The following is a 21,912-nucleotide window of genomic DNA, read 5'->3' on the forward strand; positions in this document are numbered from 1 at the left end:
CATTTATGTGCGGTGTTCAGAAGGGGCAAATCCACAGGGGCAGGAAGTAAGGAATACTTTTCAGGAGATGGGAGGGAGAATGGGAAACGGGTACCTTTTGGAGTAATGAACGTCCTCAAGTTGATGATGGTAAAGGTTGCTCACCTGGTGAATAGACTAAAGATCACTGGACCAAATACTTTAAATGAGCCAATTGTATGGTAGGTGAATCATATCTCAATAAAGCTATTGTTTTAAAAAGAACAAGGAAACTCACAGAGAAGGCAGATCGTATGCAGCAAGTTCTACAAAACTCACAGAGGAGCTTTTGAGCTGAGCCTTAAAAGATAAGGAGATGGTCAGAGAAAGGCTGGGGGCAAAGATATCCCTGGCAAAGGGGATAGAAAGATAGGTGCACCGATATAATGAAGGAAGGTCACAGCCATGGACTGTGGTAGCTGGGAGGAACTATGATATCGAGCTTGTGGAAAATGACGGGGCCATGAGATTCCTTTTTTAAAACAAGAATATTATTTTTGAACAGGTAATACATTTGCATGTTCAAAAGAGAAAAGTTGGAAAAGGATGGTCAACAAAACAAAAGTTTCCCTCCCTCCTATGTCTCCCAGGTACCTAATTCTTTCCTAGATGATCACTATTGCCAGTATCTGGTATGTTCTTTATGAGATATATCACTCACACTCAGATATTTATGTTTTATACATAATGGGATTAGGCCACATACAGTGTTCCATATTTTACTTTTTGTTTTAAACATTTTTTTAGCTGTTGATAGACCTTTATTTTATGTATATAGATATGCAGTGCTGAGAATCAAACCCAGTGCCTCACACATGCTAGGCAAGTGCACTACCACTGAGCCCCAGCCCCAGCCCCCCATATTTTGCTTTTAACATGAACAAGAATCTTAGAGAACCTTCCAAAATTCTATCACTTTTTTTTTTTTATTGGTGCATTAGAGTTGTACACAATGGTGGGATTTGTTGACACATATTCATTCAAGTACACAGTACAATTTGGCCGATATAGTTCCTCAGTATTTACCCCCACTCTCCTCCCTCCCACAGTTCCTTTCCTTTTTTTCTATTGGAGATCCTTCCATATTCGTCTAGGAAGGAGGTTTTGTTTTTAAAAGGGTTTATAGGATATGCCACACTTTGTTAACCAGTTTTCTATCAGAAAAACTTTGGTTTTTGTCCTGTACAAAATTTTGTAGTGAGTCACCTTACACATGACATTTCATAAATGTATGAAATGATCTGTGGGTAAAATTCCATAAGTGGACTTGCTGCCTTATGGGGTTTGTGCTTTTAAAATCTTGATAGATATTGTCACACTGCCCGCTATCATATCAATTTATACTTTTCCTCTGCAGGGAGAGAGAAAGCCTATTTCCCCACATTTCGAGGGGTGTGTTTGGAAATCTTGTCAGGGGCCAGGCTCTACAGAGACTTTATACAAAGCTAAGAAGTTTGAATTTGACCATGAACCCTGGAAACCCAGTGAAGGCCTTAGGCAGTGGGTAAGGGTGGGCAGGTCTGTTTGGAATAGTTTATTTTCGTGATGAAATCAAATAAATTTTGTAGGCCATTTTTATTCTCCAGCAAGTGAAAAAGAACGAGTGAAGATGTGATGAATCAGAAGGGCCCAGTTGTCAACTAGGACGTCAGCCATGAGGGGAGAGGGCCGTTATCACTCGAGCATAGCTGTTGCTCTGGACAACAGGATGGCATCTGAGCCCTGGGTAGTTTTTTGCTGTCCCATAACTCTTAATTTTCCTGCCAGTTTTCTTGTATCACATATTACCCACATGCTGATGGCTTATCCCGAGACGTCTGGCCCTCAGGTAACAGCATAGCATGAATAACAAGGAGCTTTTATCAAGCGCCAACAGGTGACCAGATGACAAGCAGACAGGTGATAGAACTGCTTGATCTCTCTCCAGAAGATCTCTGTGAATCAGCCAGCTTCCGAACAGGCCATGAACAAAGAGCGGGGTGAAGCAAAAATGCAGACACATTCACCTTGAGTCTTTGTTTTTTTAAACAAAAAGAGCTGTTGTTGTTCGATGCAAGGAAAGAAGGGATGATGGATGGCAGATGGTTGTAAAGGCCCCAGAGTATGAAAGGCCCCAGAGCAAGCTCAGCCCATCAGTTCCAGCAGTGGTTCTATCATGAGTGTGGCACACTTGCTGCTCCTGGGGCTGGCTCTGAGGTTTAGGGCCATCATTGCTAATCCAGAAGAGGGCAGCTTTTGCTCTAAGAGCCAAGTGGCCTTCAGAGATGCTTGTTATGAATTTATGTCACTTGGACACACCTTCCGTGGTGCCCAGAGTTGGTGCGAAGGGCAGGGAGGCCATTTGGTCTTCATTCGTGATGAAGGTACCCAGCGGTTTCTTCAGATGCACATCTCCCAGGACAGAGAATGGTGGATCGGACTCACAGGGACCTCGGCGCACAATGGAACCACAGGAGGTAGGCGCTGTGATAGTTGTTTTATGTGAATCAAATAAAATAATTCACGGACAGGACCCAGCACAGAGTCCAGCCACAAAGCTGACAGTCTAGAAATGTCCATTTCTTTGCATGCACTTCCCCCCCCCAACCAGTGCTGGGGATTGAACCTAAGGCCTCACACATGCTGGCAATCACTCTACCCCTGAGCTGCATCCCCAGCTCTGCATGTACCTAATATTAATGCCAGTTAGAACTTCTTCAGTTTCTTGCTAGAATGGTGCTGGACACTATCCTGAGTGCTTCATGGCCATTATCATGCTGATCCATATGATAAAAATGAGAAAATTGCATTCTCCTCATTTTACAAATGAGAAAACAGTCTCCAAAAATAATGAGATAGCTATTTTCAAAGTGCATTCAATGCTTTTCCCCAGTTGTTAGGAAATGAAAGCAGGCCAAGTGCGCAGCACAGCTCTGTTCACATTAGATGGTCTCATCTTAATGGTCCTTTTAGAGACTATCTCTGCTCTCATGTGTGGGGCTCCTGCCGCATCCTGGCATAGTTGTGAACTTCTGTTTCAAACATAATCTACATGCAGCTAAGGGAGCCAGGTCTACTAAGGTCCCCTAAGGGATACTGTACAGCAGTTTCACAAAATGATGTAGGTCTACTAGGTTGATATGTAGCAACCTGCAAGATGTAATGTTAGTTATGAAAGAGGAGCTGGAACACTGTGAGCAATATGATACTGTTTACACAAATGGATTTCAGGCACTCATAAATACTGATATGTGCTTAAGATTCATTAGGAACAATTTACAAAAAATCTAATAGTGGGAGCAGTTTTTTAGGTTGGGAGAGGGAAGATATTTGCATTTTGCACCACTTTATAGCACTTGAAGCTTTAAAAAATTGTTGCATGGATTTATTTTCTTCTTAAAATGGATAATTATACTCTCCAAGTCTTACTAGTAAATTTTTCTTATATTTTAGAGCTCACGAATATCTTTGAGACTCTTTCTCTCTCTCTCTCTCTCTCTCTCTCTCTCTCTCTCTCACACACACACACACACACACACACACACACACAAACACACACACACACACACCCTACCTCTTCAAGGGCTGCAGCAGGCTTTTCAAGGTGCTGAGGGGTCCTGAAGTGATTCAAACTGCTTGCATCTTAACTCAGCCACATGCATCTGACGAGAACCCTGCTAGTGCGTGGAACACCTTTGAACATCCACGGCACCCTCCTGGGCTCTCTCTCTGATCATGGGAAATGATCTAAAATGAAAGGGGAGCATCATTTATTGAGTTGGACCACCCTCTACGGGCTGTGCACTCTGGTGTCCCGGTTCTTATGTCTGATTGTTGGAAGCTAATGGCAAGGCTATGCCCCTCTTCTAGTATGGGGACGAGAGCCTTTACCCACCTATGTTGGCTGAGCATCTATGGCATCCCAGGACTTGAGTTGGGGCAAGCCCTCCACGTAGAGAAGAGGGGTCCCCGCCAATCCTAGCCGCCATGTTCCCATCCCAGGGCTCGGGACCTGGTTGGACACTTCAAATGTGAGCTACAGCAACTGGCAGCAAGGGCAGGCCACACCTGCCCCTGACACCTGTGGCTACATCGGGAGAGGCCCTTCCTCCCAGTGGGCTGCCTCTGATGACTGCACCCAGGCCTTGGCCTTTGTCTGCGAGTTTGGTGAGCTGGCCCTGTCTGGGGCTCCCTCCTCCCGGCTCTGCCTGCCTGCTCCAGGCAGCTTTGCCCCTCCCTCTTCTTCAGCTTCCCTTCCTTCTTGGCCTCTGGCTTCTCTTGGTCTCCCCTTTCCTCTCTCCCTGTTCTCCTTCTCTGTCTCTCCCTGTACTTCTGTGGTGTTCCCCTTTCTCTTTGGCGCCATCGCTCCATCTCCCTGTCCCCCTGTTTAAGAGCTTATTAGTCTTTTTCTGATCCCGCCTCTGTTTGTCCAGGGCTTTCTCCTTTCGTCTCCCATGCCCCCCAACCCGGGTGCTCTGCATCTCTGTGTCTTGCTTCCTCTCTGCAGCTCCCCTGCTCTCTCCCCTGTTCTGGCACCGCACAGCCCTGTCCAGCTGCTCTTCATCTCACTGTGAGCCCCCTAAAGCATCACCTTCCCTTTGCCACAGGGGTTGGTCAGAGCCTGGCCTGTGGTGGCCTCAATGCCACCATGCACTGCGGCTCAGGAGAGGTCATCCAGATCCAGGATGCCTTCTATGGGCGCCAGACCCCCCATTATTGTACCCAAGAAGACCTGCCTCGTTCGGATCTGGAGAAGGATTGCAGCTGGGTCAGCGTCAAGGATGAGGTGGCAGGTAGGGCCCCTGGCTCCTCCCACCTTCTGGGTCTATAGCATGGCCCTCACTCTCCTTGGAGCAGGTATGGGTAGAGGCTATGCTGGACCCACCTCCTGGTTCTCTGCGACTCTCCTCGTTGTTTCAGCAATCCTGACTGTGGCCCCAAGGAGGAAAGGCCTCAGCTGGACAGGCTGATGCATGAGATCTCTTCACCGAGGCACACCGTGACAGACAGGGAGGTCTCCTCAAAGGCTCTCCTGCAAGTTTTGGAGACATGGCAGCTACATCCAGGGAACACTCTAGAGGAGAGCCCTGTACCCCACTGGAGGAGATCCTGAAGGCCCCCCAAATCCATCTATATCTACCTGCCCTGGTCACTTGCCCATTCATTTGGCCAATAAACATGTATTGAGAACCAATATTGTGCTATGCACTATCCTGGGCTCTGTGGATACAGGGATGAATCAATCTGTTTTCTAAAGAGCTCAAAGTCCAGGGGGGAGACATATGTGTTGGTGTTGGTGATTAACTATAGTGTGATAAGTGCGACATCAGAAGGGAGCAAAAGGCACTACAGATTTGCTCATGCATAGTGCTACTCTGCAGTCTAGTATACATGCAGTTCCTAACTCAGATTGAGGGATGTCTCTAACCAGGTCGCATCAGAAATCACACTAGGGAGCTAGGGTTGTGGATCAGCGCTAGAACACATGTGTCACATATCTAAGTCTCTGGGTTTGGTCCCTAGTAACACACACACACACACACACACACCCCACACAACTCAAAGAACCAATTCTTACAAATGTTTTGAGCCGGGTGCAGTGGCACATACCTGTAGTCTCAGCTACTTGGGAGGCTAAGGAGGACTCTGGAAGTTTGCGGCCAACCTGTCTTGAACATAGTGAGACCCCGTCTTGAAAAAAGAAAAGGAAGAAAGATAGGAAAGAAGGAAGGAAAAAAAAAAACCCACAAAGTTACCCTGTGTCTTTCTACAGAGGGAATTTAATGCAAGGAATTGGTTCCTGAGTCATGGAATTTCTGAGAAGCCAAACAAGGGTTGTCACATTACCCTGATCCCTGGACCTATGGCCTGGGGAGACACCATGCCTGTGAGTGTGTTAACTGACAGAGCACAGGGGCTCTGCAGATGTGACTAAATTGCTAGTCAACTGGTGTTAGGCAAGGGAGATTATCCGGGATTATCCAGTTGGGCATAATCTGAACATGTAAGCCCTTAAAAGCAGAGAACTTTCTCTAGCTAGAAGCAGAAGAGAGAGTGGGAGAAGTCAGAGAGAGTCCAGCAGTGAGACAGAATTGATGTGCTGCTTCTGGCTTCGGAAGTGCAGGGCCACACGCAAGAGAAACCTCCAGGATCTGGGAGCTGAATTCTGCCAACAAAAATAATGTCAGAATCCGACTCTTCCCAGAGTCTTCAAAAAGGAGAGTGGCCCTGCTGATTTCAGCTCTGTAATACCCGAAGTAGAGCCCAGCCCAGCTCAGTCAAACTTCTCACCCCAAAACTGTGAGATAATAAATCCATGTTGTTTTAAGCTGCTAAGTTTATAGTAATGTGTTCTAGTAGCGGTTGGAAATGAACAAGCTCTCTTCCACCATGGCCTACGTGGCCAGGCTTACCTGGGAACCAGTGGACCAGTGACTTTGAGAAATGTGGGCCCCTGCAATGTGGAGCAGGGTTGGGCAAGCTTGGGTCATGGGGCAGGGGTGAGCAGGGACCTCGGGGCTAAGGGTCCAGTGACTAGCCAACTTTCTATTGGCGATGAGGCAGGAGGTGACCAGGAAAAGCACAGGTGGGGGCTTGGGGAATGGGAGGGCGTGTGCAAAGCCCTGCAGGCAGAGGGCTCAGTGGTGCAGGGACTGCAAAGTGTGCAGCCAGTTCCAGCATAGGTGAGAAGGGAATCTGCCCAAGGACCCTGAACTCGATCCCAGTGACACTGGAAAGCACTGGAGGATCTGAGCAGAAGAGGGACATGGAGTTTGTTTTAGAGACACCCTCAGGTGGCTGTGAGTTCAGGTGGGGTCAGGAAGATGGAGAGGCCCAAGTGCTAGAGGCAAGTGGTCCCGAGGCCAATGGGGAGAAAAGTGTGGGGTTGGCCACTGATGGGAAACCAGGATGACCATGGCTTGGGCCTTCTAGGTCTGGAGGTGGGTGGGTGGGTGGGTATGCAGAGAAGGAGGCCAAGAGAGTGGGGAGCAGCAGCAAGGACGTGGAGAGAAAGAGCTGATGAGTGTTCCAAGGCTGTCAAAATGGAGTCCTGCATACTACGGGGCTTTGAACAACAGAAATCTATCCTCTCACAGTTCTGGAGGCAGGAAGTCCAAAACGAAGGTGCCAGCAGGGCTGTGCTCCCTCTGAGAGCTGTAGAGGGCACTCCTTGCCACTCTTGGGTTTTGGATACATTGTTCCAATCTCTGCTTCCATTTCCACATGGTGTTTTCTCCCTGTGTGTCTTGTTGCCCAAATTTCCCTCATCCTGCAAGGACACCAGTATCGGATTAAGAGCTCACCATAATGACCTCATCTTAACTTAATGACATCTGTAAAGACCCTATTTCCAAATAAGGTCCCATTCACAAGTTCCAAAGGTGAGGACTTCAATATATCTTTCTGAGGAACACAATTTAGCCCATATCAGGGATCAAGACCTCACTCTGGGGTAGGAGGAGCCTGAGGCACCCTCTCCAGAGACAGTTGCACGGGAGATGTAGGCTAGGGAGTGATGGACGCCTGGGTAAAAACCAGGTACAGGAAACAGAGAGCTCAGGGGAGGAATTCAGGCCCAAGGGGGCATCTGGCAATCCAGTGGGGGTTTTCCCTTCCCTGGCTAAGCAAACGCATAGGTACTTAGAAGTTTAAAGTCTAGAGAAAGCATAGGTTTTTGAGTGGCAAAGGAGAACCTGGATGTACAGGCATTGTCATTCAGAGCCCGAGGATATTCTCGGGCCACAGGGCCTGCCTAACCCTCTCTCTCAGGCTGCTTTGCAGGCTTCTAATACAGGGGCAGGAGGGAGAGGTGTCAGATGATCCTGGTGTGGGGTCTCCATGCTCTTCCCTTTTGCAGGCATATGGATCCCCGATAGACACAGGATTCCTAATCTTGCCCCCTCTTGTTGATTCCCAGGCTGTAGGCTTCTACTTTAGACCATCTGGCTAGGTGCTGGTGGGCCAGTGGTTCTCAAAGTGTGATCTGTAGGCCAGCAGTATTGACATCACCTGGGAGCTTGTTAGAAAAGAAGGATCCTAGGTCTCACCCAGACCTGCTGAATCCAAATCACTGAGGGTAGGCTTTGGAATTCCGTGACTTCACAAGCCCTCTGGAGGATCTGAGGCATGCTAATGTTTAACCAATGCTCCAGACCTGAGATGCTAATGGTCAGGAATCTTACCTTCCTGTCCCCTTACTTAACCCAGTGCCTGGTCTTCGGCAGATGCCAATGGTTGTTTGTTGGGTGGGTGGGTGGCAGGTAAAGGAATGGATGAATAGTAACTGATCTCTGCGGATGTCTGTCCTTGTGTCTTGCACATCATCCCTGCTGCTGCTGGGACTCGGATGCTTCTCAGACCAGTGCCAGGGGCTGCAGGCATGCCAGGTAGCAGCAGATGAGACCTACTTTGGAGATCTGTGCCCCACTCAGGGCAGCTACCTATGGGTGCGGTACCAATGCCAAGAAGGTGAGTCCCCCTCTTGCTTGGGTGTAGGAATGGTTCTTATGTCCATAGCATGTCCAGCTTCCCCCTGGAGGAAGCACAGCAGTGCCTATGTGGGTGCTGAGAGGCTTCCTTACCAAAACAGCTTCCCTGTAGCTTGACCACCCCCCCAACCCCCAAGCTGGCTTCTTAGGGTAAAGCATTTGCAGCTCCTACTGCAGAAGTTAAACAGAAAAAACAAAAAAGAAGAAGTGTTAACCCCAGGACCCTTCATTAAATTTCAGGTTGCTTGATTTGGAAGGAACCAAAGGATCTCTCACTTTAAAAAGTACAAATCTTGAGGGCTGGGGTTGTGGCTCAGTAGTAGAGTACTTGCCTAGCATGTGCAAGGCTCTGGGTTCGACCCTCAGCAACACATAAAAATAAATAAATAAAGGTATTGTGTCCAACTACAACTAAAAAACAAATAAATATTTAAAAAAGTACAAATCATGAAAGCCACAAAAATTAATCCACAGTGTCATAATTTATAAAAGCTTTATAGGGGCTGGGGTTGTAGCTCAGTGGTACAGCGCTTGCATCGCGTGTGTGAGGCCCTCAGCACCACATAAAAATAAGTAAATAAAGATATTGTGTCCATCTACAACTAAAAAAAAAATTAGGAAAAAATAAAAGCTTTATAAATTAAAAAGGAAAAAAAATTCCCTTCAATGTGAAATCCTGTTCCCCATAAAGAAACACTATTAATTATTTAGAATAGAAACTTTCCTGCTTTTTAAAATGTTTGCATAGACATGGCTATGTATGAATGTATTTGCCTATATTTTTTATAAAAATATATCATGTGAAACATAGTGGTCTACAACTTAGTTCTTTTTTTAAAAATATTTATTAGTTATTGATGAATCTTTATTTATTTATTTGTTTTTATATGTGGTGCTGAGAATCAAACCCAGTGCCTCACACATGCTAGGCAAGTGCTCTACCACTGAGCCATAACCCCAGCCCCAACTCAGTTCTTTTTCACTTAACATTCCTGGACATCTCTCCAAGTCACTACCTTATTCATTTAATGACTGTGTTGTTTTCCATCACTAAATTATGTCAAAACCCTTCTCTTGAGGGACTTTTGGATTGCTCCCAATTTCCTTTGTAATGTATTGCTCTGCCAGTGTTCAACCTTGTGCATATATCTTGACATGTGCCTGGGATTATTTTTAGAGGAGAGATCCTTACCAGTGGGAGAGCTGGATCACAGTGTGTGTGCATTTTAAAGGTAACAGGCATTGTCCTCTAAAGTGGTTGCATCCCATAAACAGGGTGGGAAAGTACCAGCTTCCCCTAAGGCTGTGAAACCACCCTGAGCCACCGTCTGACAAATCACATAGAACAACAGCTTCTACTGTGGACACAAGCAATAGGGACAGAAGCTCTGAAGGGAAAAGATGAGCCAAGGAATGCTGGGGTCGCCAGGAGACATCTAGGAAAGAAGAAGGAGGGAGGATCCACAGATGACAGGGTGCAGAAAAGGGAGAGTGGCAGCAAAGACAGGTTTTACCAGCGTCGTGAGTTTGCTGAATGTGTCTGGGGGAATTAAGAGCAAGTAAGATGTGTCCATTCTGTTTTCTGGGGAGAGGGCCACGTGTTTTGGCAGCAATTTCCATTTGGTGGTTTTGCTAGTGGACAAAGGGTGCCCCTTGGAGATCTGCCAGCTGCAGCATTGCTGTCACTAGACAAATGTGTCACTTAGAGCACAAGGGTATGCTGGATCTGACGACAATGTGGACCAGATTTCCTGCCCCTACCCTGATTTTGAACATCCTGCTCCCTTGTCAACCAGTGTGTTCCACTCATTTGGTTTCTGATTTGTGAAGGAAGGGACTTTATCTGATGCCCTGCTGACTGTATTCAGAGGGCCTAGCTGCATCCTGAGCATCTTCAGAAAACTCTGAATCAGGACCCTGATGGCTTTCAGACCAGCTCCAGAAGATCCTTTCCACTGACATTACAGTGCCAAGCACTGAAAGACTGCAGTGCCTGGATTAGCCCAGGACCATGGGGAGCCACAGCTAAGTCCACTTCCCTCAGCCCATCCTCTGTGCCAAGTTTTGAAGTTCAAGGTTTTATAAAATTTAATGTGCGCTAAGTAGCTTACATGATTCATCTGCCACCTTAGCCAAGTAGAGTTTCTTAAAGGGGTTTTGCCTTTTGTCTTTTTAACCATCATAAAATCATTGGGTCAATCAATAGAATCCTGGCTTTATAAGTCAGGGTACACTGTGCAGCTATTAAAAAGAACAAGGCAGCTCTAACTGTGGTCCTACAGAGCAATCTCAGGTGTGCTGAGTGAAGAAAAGTCAAGGTGCTGAACAGTGAATTCAGCAGGCACCATGTGTGTAAATGAAGTAGGATTGTGTGCTGTGTGTGCAGCTGTCTCTGGAAGGTGAACCTGGGCTGGTAGCTATGGCTGCTCTGGCAGAGAACCAGAGCTGAGGGACAAGAGTACAGGGGAGGCTGGCTTTTCATTCTGTGCCCTTTATACACGTCACACTCATACTATCTTTGAATGGAAATAAAATTTTAAAGAACTTTTAAAACCAAAAATAAACTTTAAATGTCCCATATAAAAATAAAGGTCAAGTGGTAGAATAGGGTAGGTTTTAAGCAGAAATGTGCAACTTTGCTTTGCAAGAGCACTGGGTGTCTTATGTTTGGATCTGCAGGCCTGCAACTGGTGGTGACAAATGGGAGTTTCATCTTTGACAATGTCACCATCTCCTTGACATGGCTCCTCTCTCCCTACATTGGAAATCTGTCCTGTATACTCAGCATGGGAGATGGCCACACTCTTGATCCCTATTACCCTCCCAGGTAAGAGGACTCTCTGAGCCTGGAGTCGGATTGTATCAGTCAGTTGTTGTCATGTAATAAACACCCCCCCTGCCCCCAAGAACTTAGTGACTCATGGTTCTTGGGCTGAGTGACTTTTCTGGTCTGGGTTGATTTTGCTGGTATTTCATGTAAAAGTTTGTGGGATCTCAAAGCTACCCACATGGCTTCTAACATTGAGGTCATATCTCAGATGCTCTCTTGTCAATGCCAGCAGCCTTGCTTCTCAATTTGCAATAGGGCATGGACTGTAAGTACACAGAAGTCACATGCTTTGTGTGGATGTCACTCTGCTTTTCTTTCACATGTTATACCAATTCCTACTTTTGATTAACTCCTCATTAGTCTAAGAAAAAGGGATTTTAAAATCTGACCCTCTATGTCCGCTGCAGATGTATATGTGAGTTGAGGGGGAGACTCCAGCCTCAAGGGGAAATGGTGTCTTGGAAGTCAGAAGTCCTCCTTGAGGAGTTGCCTTCCTGCTTGAGGTTCTTTGAGCCTTGTATTCATTTATACAGCGAGATCTTCGTTTCTCTATTAAGAAAAGCTTTCTGCATTTCTGAGATTATATCATGGGCCTTAGGGGACAAATTTACACAAGGAATTTGTTCAAGTTCAGTATTGGGTAACCAAGCGCCACCCACTGGCAGATTGGGGGGTTGACACCATTATTTCATCCTCATTCAGAGCTGCCACTTACACACAGCTGAGGAACTTGTGGGAGACCCATAATTCACAAGACAACACAAGCCTTAGAGTGACCTAGTGTACACAGGCTGTTTGGGGAGGCACAGAGGAAGGTGATAGTAGGTGAAGCTCAGAAAGGACTCTGGAGTGGAAGTCTTTTGGGTTGGGGGGCCAGAATGCTAAGGCAGGAGCAGCAGGTCTAGGGAAGGAGACAGCCTGGGCCTGAGAGCCGTGGCGGCGTGCTCCGATGACTGATAATATCTCATTCTACTGGGCATTCAGGGGATGTGGAAAAATCAGAGATGCCAGAAAACTCACCAGGGCCCCTGTCCAGAGGGCCTTTGTGCCAGCCGGTCTAAGGAGAGCAGAGGAAGGTGCACAGGTTGAGTGCCAGGAAAAAGACTGAACTGGAACATGGAAGGAGTGCCAAGAGGGGCAGAGGAGAAGTGGAACTGGAAGCAGCCTCCACCGACGTCCCACCAATGCCATGGAGACCCGAGTGGGGTGGCTCTTAGGGGCCTCTTGAGTTGAGGCCAGAGAGGGGACACTTACCCCTGGCATCGAGCAGTCACTGGAAGCAGATGTGCTGGGAAGGGGATGTTACCTGGGGTGAGGCATCTTCCTGTGACTAAGGGGTCCCTGGAGTTGAATTCAGCCGTGGGGCCTGGAGGAACGCTGCCCCCAATCTTGGGGAACTTGGGCAACACACTTGAAGCATCCACTACAGAGGAGCAGAGAAGATATTTTAGGCCGGGAATTATATGGCCTATGTTGTTAATATGATTTCTAGTGTTGTTATACTCACTGGATAATTTTAAGGAGCATATGAGACCACAAAGAAGAAAATAACTGGCAGAGTTGATCCCTTAATTCTTATAATTATATCAATATTACATGAAAGTGAATAATACTTTTATTTCATAGGCCAAGTAGTACACAATGGTATCCTGTTAAACAAAAACTACAGTATTTGGGTTTATTATATACCAGACGCTTCCTCAGTATTGTACCATTTAAACCTAATAACAACCCTGCCAAGGCCAGTTCTATCTCCATTGTGTGGACCAGGGAATCAAGGCTCCAGGAGCTTAGTTGAGACATTAGGTTAGATATCAGGATCTTAGGTCCTGGTAACCAGTGGATTCCCTAGGAGATGTGATCCCGGTTCCCCACTCTTTCTGCTCTATCCCACTGCCCGGCTTGGTCAGAGGGCTTCATCTACCAACATGGTGGGCCACTTCTCAGTGACATAACAAAGTGACACAGACTATGGCATTCTAGACAGCTAGATACTAGGAGCAAAGGCCAGAAATATGAGCTTTTCTTCAAAGAAAATTACATCTTATTAAAGGTAAATATTAGCCATGAGTGCAAACATAGAGCCACTAGCGTCTTGAGCTATTTTTTTAACCTTTCTTTTGAAGTACAACATACATACAGAAAAGTGAATATACAGGTAGGGCTTAATCCATTGTTACATAATGAACACACACATGTAACCAGCTACTGAACTGGGAAAGGCACATGACCAGCCTTCCCAACATCCCTCTCAGTCCCCATCCAGCCTCAAGGATAACCACTGCCCTAATTCCCTAACCTCACGGGTAAGTGTAAGCTGCATTTGAAGCTTAAGTAATTGGAATCACAGAGAATATACTGTATTTGACTTCTGCTCAACAATACATTTTTGGATTTGTTCATATCACATATAATTCTGATTTCTTTTTCTCATTGCTGCATAACATTCTACAGTGTGAATATCCTTCAACTTTTTGCATTCTAGTGTTGGTGAAACATTTGGATGGTGTTTCATTTTTGGCTATTACAAATTGTACAGCCACCAACATTCTAGCCCACCTTTTTGTACATATATTAGATTTATATCCAAGAAAGGAAATGCTGGGTCTTAGCATCATATAGGATCACACTATGAATTTTTAAGTTGTTCTCTCTCTCTGTCTCCCTCCCCCACTCTCTTTTTCTCTCTCTCCCTCCTCCCCCTCTCTCCCTCTCCCTCTCCCTCACCATCTCCCTCTCTCTGTATTCTGAGCCTATCTCCCTTGGCTGGCAGTAGTTTCTAAAACCACTTTGTACTCTTCTCCCTCTGGTGAGATTGCTGAGGGAGAAATTAGGAAAGGTGCATTTCTCTGCCTTTTAGTCCTGGGCAATTTCAGCTGATATCAGAGTTCAGAGAAAGGAATAAATGGCTTCTTCCAGATAGATCACTGATACATACACCCTTCACATTTCCACAGAGGGTTCCTGTTTTCCTGTTCTGAAATCTACATTGTCTGATATTGTCCAACTCAGTGCTTGCTGATTTATCTTTCATTCCTTTATTTCAATTAGGCCATGTGGTTATGTTTAAGGTGGACTTCTTGTGGATAGCACATGGTTAGGTCTTGGTTTCTTAAGAGCCAACGAGGCACAAGCAATGGTGTATTTAAACCACTTACAATTAATGTAATTGCTGCTGTAGTTAGATTGAGGTCCATCATTTTAAAATTTGTTTCTATTTGCCCCCTGTTTTTATTTCTTCTACTCCCCTTTCCTGTCTTCTTTTGGATGATTTGAATGATTTTAGCATTCCATTTTAACTTTTGGCTGTATTTCTTTGCATTACTCTCTCAGTGGTTAATGCAGGGTTTACAATATACATACCGAACCTTTCATGGTCTACATAGAGTTAACATTTTACGCTATCAGGTAAAGTGTTAAAGCCTTACCAGGCTCCCTCTTTATCCCATAGGACCCACCCTCCTTCATGCTGTACTTGTCATGGATATGACATCCAGGTACACTGAAAACTCGCTTCAACAGCCATCTGTATTTGAAAGAATTTAAGATGGGAAAAACAGTCTGTACATCCAATCACATATTACCATATCTTGTGCTCTTCCTTCATTCCTGAAGTTCCATATGTCCTTCTGTTATCTCCCTTCAGCTGGGAAGAGTTCCCAATAGCATTTCTTTCAGAGGAGACTAGCTAGCAACAAGTTCTCTTAGTGTGCCTGAGAATGTCTTTATTTTGCCTTAATTCCTAGAAGATATTTTTTTCTGGAGATCTGTGTTGACAACTCTATCCTTTTCAGCTGTTTAGACATGTTTCAGTGTCTTCTGACATCCACAGTTTGTATTGAGAAATCTAGAGTCATTCAAAACCTTTTTTTTTAAGTATGTTACATATCATCTTTTTTTTTTTTTCCTGGCTACTTTCAAGACATTTTCCCCTTATCTCAACTTCAGCAGTTTGATTATTATAGATATGGGTATGGCTTATTTTATTTCCCTGTTTGGGGTTCATTGAGCCTCTTAGATCTGTAAATATGTCTTTTGTCATGTTTGAGAGGTTTCCACATTATTTCTTCAAATATATTTTTCTACATGAATCTTATTTCCTCTCTCTGAGGCTCCAATGACACACAGGTTAGATCTTCTGATATTGTTGCATAGGTTGCCGACACTCTGTTTTTGGGTACTGTGTATTTAACCCAGGTGTGCTCTACCAGTGACCCACATTCCCAGGTCTTTTTAATTTGAGGCAGGGTCTCGCTAAGTTGCCTCTGCTGGCCTCAAACATGCTATCCTCCCTCAGCCTCCTGAGATGCTGGGGTTACAGTCATGTACCACCATACCTATCCCACTCTGTTCATTTAATATTTTCTCTCTGTTCTTCAGATTGGACTTCTCTTGGTCTATCTTCAAGTTCACTGACATTTCTCTCTTTCATCTCTATTCTGCTATTGAACTCATCAAGTGAATTTCTTATTTCATATATTGTATATTTTCAGTTGTAAAATTTCCATCTGATTCTTTTTTGTAGTTTCTGTTTCTCTGCTGAAAATGCATGTCTTTCCACTCATTTCAAGATGGTTTACTTTGACCTCACAGAACATGCTTATAACATGACTTAAGTCCTCATCTGGTAATTCCAACATCTCAAGACTGACTTCTGATTTCATTTTCCCCTGAAGTTCGGTCACATTTTCTTGGTTCTTCATGTATCAAGTAATTTTGGATTGCATTCTGAATGTTTTGAGTAATATGTTCTGAAATTCTGGGTCTTGTTGAAATCTTCCGGAAGTTTATTTTTAACATTTATTTGTTTTAACAGGCAACTGACCCAGATAGGTCCCATCACATGTCTGAGCTGTCTGCTCTGAAGTAGTTTCAATGTCAGTCCAGTTTTCAGGGATGTTTGAGTCTGTCCTGGGCATGCAACTCCCAGGGTCATGGTTTTGTTGTAGTTTTAATTCACAAAGCCTGTGCTATTTCTTTGGGGTCTGTTTCTGCACATACACAGTTTGGAGGTGAGCTTGTGTTTTTTGCTGGTTCAACCACAAATTAGGGAATTCTCTCTGGATCTTTCTACTACGTTTGTATTTCCTCTGGGCAGAAAGTTGGGCTTTCTTTTTTTTCGGTACTGGGCATTGAACTTGGGTGCACTTGACCACTGAGCCACATCCCCAGCCCTATTTTGTTTTTATTTTAGAGACAGGGTCTCAGGGAGTTGCTCAGCACCTTGCCTGGCTTTGAACTTGCAATCCTCCTGCCTTATCCTCCCAAACCACTGAGATTATGGGCATGTGCCACCGTGCCTGGCTTCCCACGTTTTTTAAATTGGTGCATTTATAGTTGTAGATGATGGTGGGATTTGTTGTTATATGTGCTATACTAATAGTAGATGCACACAATGTAACAATATAATTTGGCCACTATCACTCCCCAGCACTTTCCCTTTCCCTCCCTACCTCCCACCTGTTGTTGGTCCCTTTTGTCTACTGATCTCCCTTTGATTTTCATGAGATCCCCGACCCCATGAAAGATGGGCTTTCTATTGATGATTTAGATGTTTGCATTACCCTATGCTGTTAATGCAGCTCCCAGAGAGGGGACAGTCTTGGGACAGTTTAAGAGAGGCAAACAAGAAACAAAACAAAGCAAAACTGGAGACTTCTCCTGTATTCTCAGACTTACATGGTCCTGGTCCCCTTCCTAAACAGAGAAGGGGTTTCTCCTGGGGTTTTTGCTCTTTCTTTATTCCCTATACATTCATTATTTAGGCTACCCTTGGATCAAAGCCAAGAGAGGAAGAAAAAAAAAAAAGGAAAACAAAACAGGAAACTACCATCTTTATGGGTCATTCTTCACATTTTGACTTTCTTCCCAATCTGCTCACTGTTGTTTACTTTTTTAAAGTCTTTGGGTAGTTTTTGTCTTCTGCCAAGCCTTGTAGTTTAAATCAGTGGAAGAGACAGGCTGTAATGGGCTTACTCCCATCTTGATCAACCCTGGGAAAGAGATTACCTTTCTAAGCTTTTTCACAAATATGTTCACTTGCTGAATATTTCTTGAGCACTAATCATGTTCTAGATAGTATGTGGAGGCCCCAGGTCCAGTTAGCCCACCAGATTCATGGGTCTGCATCTGCAGATTCAACCAACCAGATAGAAAATATTTGGGAAAAAAAACTAATAAAAATTAAAACAATAAAATATAACATAAAATATAGTACAATAACTATATAATATTTACATTATATTAATATTTTAAGTGATCTGGAGATGCTTTAAAGTACACAGGATGGCGTATATAGGTTATAGGCAAATGCTGTGCCATTTTATAAAGAGACTTGAGCCTCTGTGGATTCTGTTATCTGTTGGGGGTGCGTGGCAGATCCTGGAACTGTCCTCACTGAGCCCACTGGCAGAGGATAACACAGAGCCAGCAAGCACAAAAGACATGTGTGCCCCCAGGAGAAGCAAAGAAGCCACAGTGACCATAAAAGGGAGTCTGACTTAGTCCTTGGTTTAAGGAGGCTTCCCTTAGGAAGTGAGGTTTAAGTGGAGGACCCAAGGAGCCATCTGAGAACGAACAAGGAGAGGGGACAAGAGACTTCCCAGTGAGGAACCACACACTTGGCAGTCTTGACACAGAAAGAGGCGGCGTGGTCCAGAAAATGGACAGTGGTCTGGGTGACCAGTATAGTTAGACAAGGGGAAAGAGGCAGGAGATGAGGGTTGCAGTGAGGAACGGAGAGGTCTGTGGATCTTTGTGGGCCATGGGAGAGTTTTTTAATTAGCACCTTGAAAATAAGAAGCCAAACATGCCTGCAACTCTGGTATGTTTAGAATCTGATTCCATTTTACAAATGGGGAAAATAAGGCGGAGAGAGGTAGTCTGGAGCATTGTATTTCACAGATGAAACAAGAAGGAAGATGAGGCAGACAGGGGAAGAAATGACAGGAAAGGGACTTGCCCTGAGACTCGCCTCCCTGACGAGTGTCGTTTCTACCACTCTTCCCCTGTCCTGGAGGTCTCAGGGTAACCTTCCCTAACACTGAGAGCTGGGCATGCCCCTTCATCTTTTCTCTTTGCAGAGCCTGGAGATGTGAGTCAGGTGTGAGTGTGTGTGTTTGTGTGTGTGTGTGTGTGTGCGCGCCCACGCATCCCCAATGCTAATAACATTTCTGACTGTGGCCGGCAGTTTGTCCAGCACAGTGATCCACCAGTTTACATCTCCTGGGGAATTCACTGTGTTTGCGGAGTGCACAACCAGCGAGTGGCATGTGACAGCTCAGAAGCAAGTAACAGTGCGAGATAAGATGGAGAAGCTCAGTGTCACTGGGTGTGCTGGCCGATCCAGATCAGGAGCCAGCCCTCTCTGCCGGGCTGTCTTTGGGGAGCCTCTGTGGATTCAGGTGGAGCTTGATGGAGGTGAGTCTGCAGCACTGGGGAAGTCAAGGTGAGCTGAGGGTCCTCGATTTCCTCTGAGTCTGTCTAGGTAACTAACAGGCTTTGATAAATAACAACAGTGATTACTTTGAATTAAACTACCATTTATTCATTTATTTAGCATCTATATGTGCCATGCACTGTTCTAGATGCTTTTCTTATGCTAGCCTACTAAGTGCATACTAGTATTATCTCCATTTTATAGGTGAAGAAATGGTGGCACAGAAAAGTTAAAAAATGTGCCCAGAGTCACAAGGCTAGTGAGTCAATGAGAGCTCCCAGCCTTCCCAAGCCCTTCTTTGCCTGCCCATAGACTCATCACAAGAACAACTTCCATGCCACTTCCTGTTGGGGGAATTTGAATGGGATGAGGTGGGACTGGGAGGACTCTGGCTAGGCTGACCCTACCTCAGTATAGCCAGCATCAGCCAGCAGGGCATGGTCATCTTGTTGAAGTCATGACTAACATTCAGCTGAACACACTGGCACCACCACACTAGCTGTTACAGTGATGGTCCACCCAATGCTGTTTCCAATTGGTTGCAGACGTCATTCTGATTGGTCATCGTGTCTATTTTTTTTTATTGGCCAAGGTGTCCATCTTGATTCAGATTAGATTCATGGCATCTATTTTGATTGGTCATAGTAGCATTTCTGATTGGTCACAGTGTCATTCTGATTGGTCATGGCATCCATTCTGATTTGTTACAGAATTTATTCTGATTGGCTACAGTGTCCATTCTGATGCCTCAGACCATCTATTCTATTGGCTGGTGCTCACACTGTTTCAGTTGTTATTTTAAACATCACCCTTTCTCTTGAAGAGACTTCCTGGCTAAGACCCATCCTTATCCAGGGCAGCATCTTTTGATGAGGCACAGGTCCAGTGTGAGATCTGTACCAAGCCTGGTGATGTCAGTGACGCAGCACAGAGCTGTGGAAACGGGGACGTGACTACTTACCACCGGGAGACTGCTCCAGCAGTACCTTAGTGGAGGGGTAAAAGGCTTGGACGGTGCTCAATGTGCTCCCTTCTGCTCTTGATTGTTTGCTGGCTGAAGAAGGATGATATTGTGAACCTGGGGAAGCCTAAAACAAACTTTTATCTATTTATTATATAAATATAATTTGGTACCAGTAATTTCTCCTCCTCCTTCTTCATTATCATCTGAATTAGAAATACACTAGCTTGGAAGGAATTCTAATTTTTTGGTATAAATGAGATTTTAAGATTCTCATGATATTTAGCACCCAGTAAGGATTCCTATCTGCAAACTGTGAGGGAGCACCCACCCAAGGTAAAGGAGGCTGAGTTTTCCTGTTGGTAGGCTTCAGGCAGTCATGGTGGAGGAGGAAGAAAAGCCTCCACTTGCTACCACTGAAATAAGACTTGAGGCCCATTCTCATGCATAAAAAACAGTCCACCTCTCAGAGATGCTGCCTTTTCAGCTTCTTCCCTAAGGACATCCCTATCAACAAAATGTTCTAACAGTTTTGTTACACACTTCTAAGTTCAAGGGTAACATATGGCGGTACACACCTGTGATGCCAGCTACTTGGGAGGCCGAGGCGGGAGGATCACAAGTTCAACTTAGCAAAACCCTGTCTCAAAACAAAGTATAAAAAGGGCTGGGGATGTACCTCAGTGGTAGAATACTCCTGGGTTTAACCCCTAGTACAAAAAAAAAAAAAAGGTAACATGTGCATAGTAGAAATAAATTAGAGGACCCCCCCCAAAAAAAATCACTCATTAACCCAGTGTTCAGAAATAGTCACTGTTAACATTGGGAAGTGGGTAATGTCCTTACATATTTCTTTATATCTCTTTCTGTATGCATACCTACACCTAGAATCAGACATCAAACCTTGAGTATGAACTATCAAAGTACAAGCGGCTGCATGGTTGTTACCAATGTTTTTAAATTCTTCTTACCCCAACTAGGAACAAGAGTGACTTACACTGTGCTTTCCGGCAACATAACTCTGGCTGAGTCTGCCACCCAGAGGGGCTCACTACCCTATAATCTGACCCTGGACACGGATGCTCAGGAACTGATGGGCCCCGGGGTCCACCACCTGCAGATCCAAGCCAGCAGCAACAGCACCGCCTCGGCACTCTCTGGGAACATCACTGTCCACTTTGTGGAGCTGCTGTCAGGACTGCAGGCCTCCTGGGCTTCGGACCTTGTAGAACTGGGGCAGGACCTATTGATCAATGTCTCAGTGGCTCACGGCACCCCTGAGGAGCTGACTTTTGAGGTGGTGGGACTCAATGGAAACTTCTCCCAAACGGAAGAGGATTTGGGGGAGCCATCTGGGATTTACCACGTGGCAGTTCCTGTTGAAGGTACTTGGTGGCAACCCATCCAACTTCCCTTCTCATCCCTTTCTGACTTGGAGCCCAGGGTTCTGCCAGTCAGGTTTCAGTGTGTCCTAGATACAAGCATGGCTCATGGGTGGTCCTGCCTGGGTCACGCAGTGAGGATGAGACACGTTATGTGCCCTTCAACCGTTTATAGCTGCGGGGTTTCTCAACTTTGGCACTCCTGACATTTGGCACTGGGCAACTCCTTGTCACAGTCAGGGGTGGTCCCGTGTACTGTAGGATATCTAGCAGCATCCTTGGCTTCTACCTCTAGATGCAAGTAATAGCAGTCCCCCAAGTTATGACAGCCAAAAATGTTCCTAGACATTGACAGATGTCCCCTGAAAGACAAAATTACCCTCTTTTAGGACCACTGGAAAAGAGTAGTATATATTCAGATTTCTTCCAACAACTGTCAAGGACAGTATAGTCCTAGGAGCTGCAATCCATGCCCTGGGGAGAGAGGGGTTAGAACTGGAAGGCAGTAAGCATAAGATGACGCATGAGGTAGACTGGCTGGCACCAAATGAGGAAGAGGTCACAGCACACATTTGCATTGACCCGGGAAGGAACTGCTGGACTTGAGAGCAGTGTGACTGAGGTGGGATCAGCAGGCAGGAAGGCAGTGGGGTCTCCAGCCCACCAGGACTCTGCCGGCAGCTTTTGGGGACCTCAGAGGTGTGTGAGGAAGCAAGCCACAGGGGCAGGTGCTGGCAAAAGAGACAGCAGCAGGAATGACAGGTTCAATAAGAAACCACTAGGTCTTGGCCAGGCACCCAGTGTCCAGTGCGGCA

General features: G+C 45.5%; 1 protein-coding gene across 1 annotated transcript in view; it reads left to right on the forward strand.

Moving 5' to 3' along the window:
• Nucleotides 1-1,691: 1,691 nt before the first annotated feature.
• Nucleotides 1,692-21,912, forward strand: part of Pkd1l2 (polycystin 1 like 2) — an 81,775-nt gene continuing 61,554 nt past the window's right edge. The window contains exons 1-7 of the mRNA XM_048792395.1: nucleotides 1,692-2,474; nucleotides 4,000-4,164; nucleotides 4,605-4,790; nucleotides 8,356-8,466; nucleotides 11,166-11,313; nucleotides 18,515-18,735; nucleotides 20,696-21,100. Of these exons, the coding sequence (XP_048648352.1) occupies nucleotides 2,174-2,474; nucleotides 4,000-4,164; nucleotides 4,605-4,790; nucleotides 8,356-8,466; nucleotides 11,166-11,313; nucleotides 18,515-18,735; nucleotides 20,696-21,100 (1,537 nt within the window). The 5' untranslated portion in view covers nucleotides 1,692-2,173. The remainder of the gene's footprint in view (nucleotides 2,475-3,999; nucleotides 4,165-4,604; nucleotides 4,791-8,355; nucleotides 8,467-11,165; nucleotides 11,314-18,514; nucleotides 18,736-20,695; nucleotides 21,101-21,912) is intronic.

The sequence above is a fragment of the Marmota marmota genome, unplaced genomic scaffold (genome assembly GCF_001458135.2).
Source record: "Marmota marmota marmota unplaced genomic scaffold, marMar, whole genome shotgun sequence".
Lineage (NCBI taxonomy): Eukaryota > Metazoa > Chordata > Mammalia > Rodentia > Sciuridae > Marmota > Marmota marmota.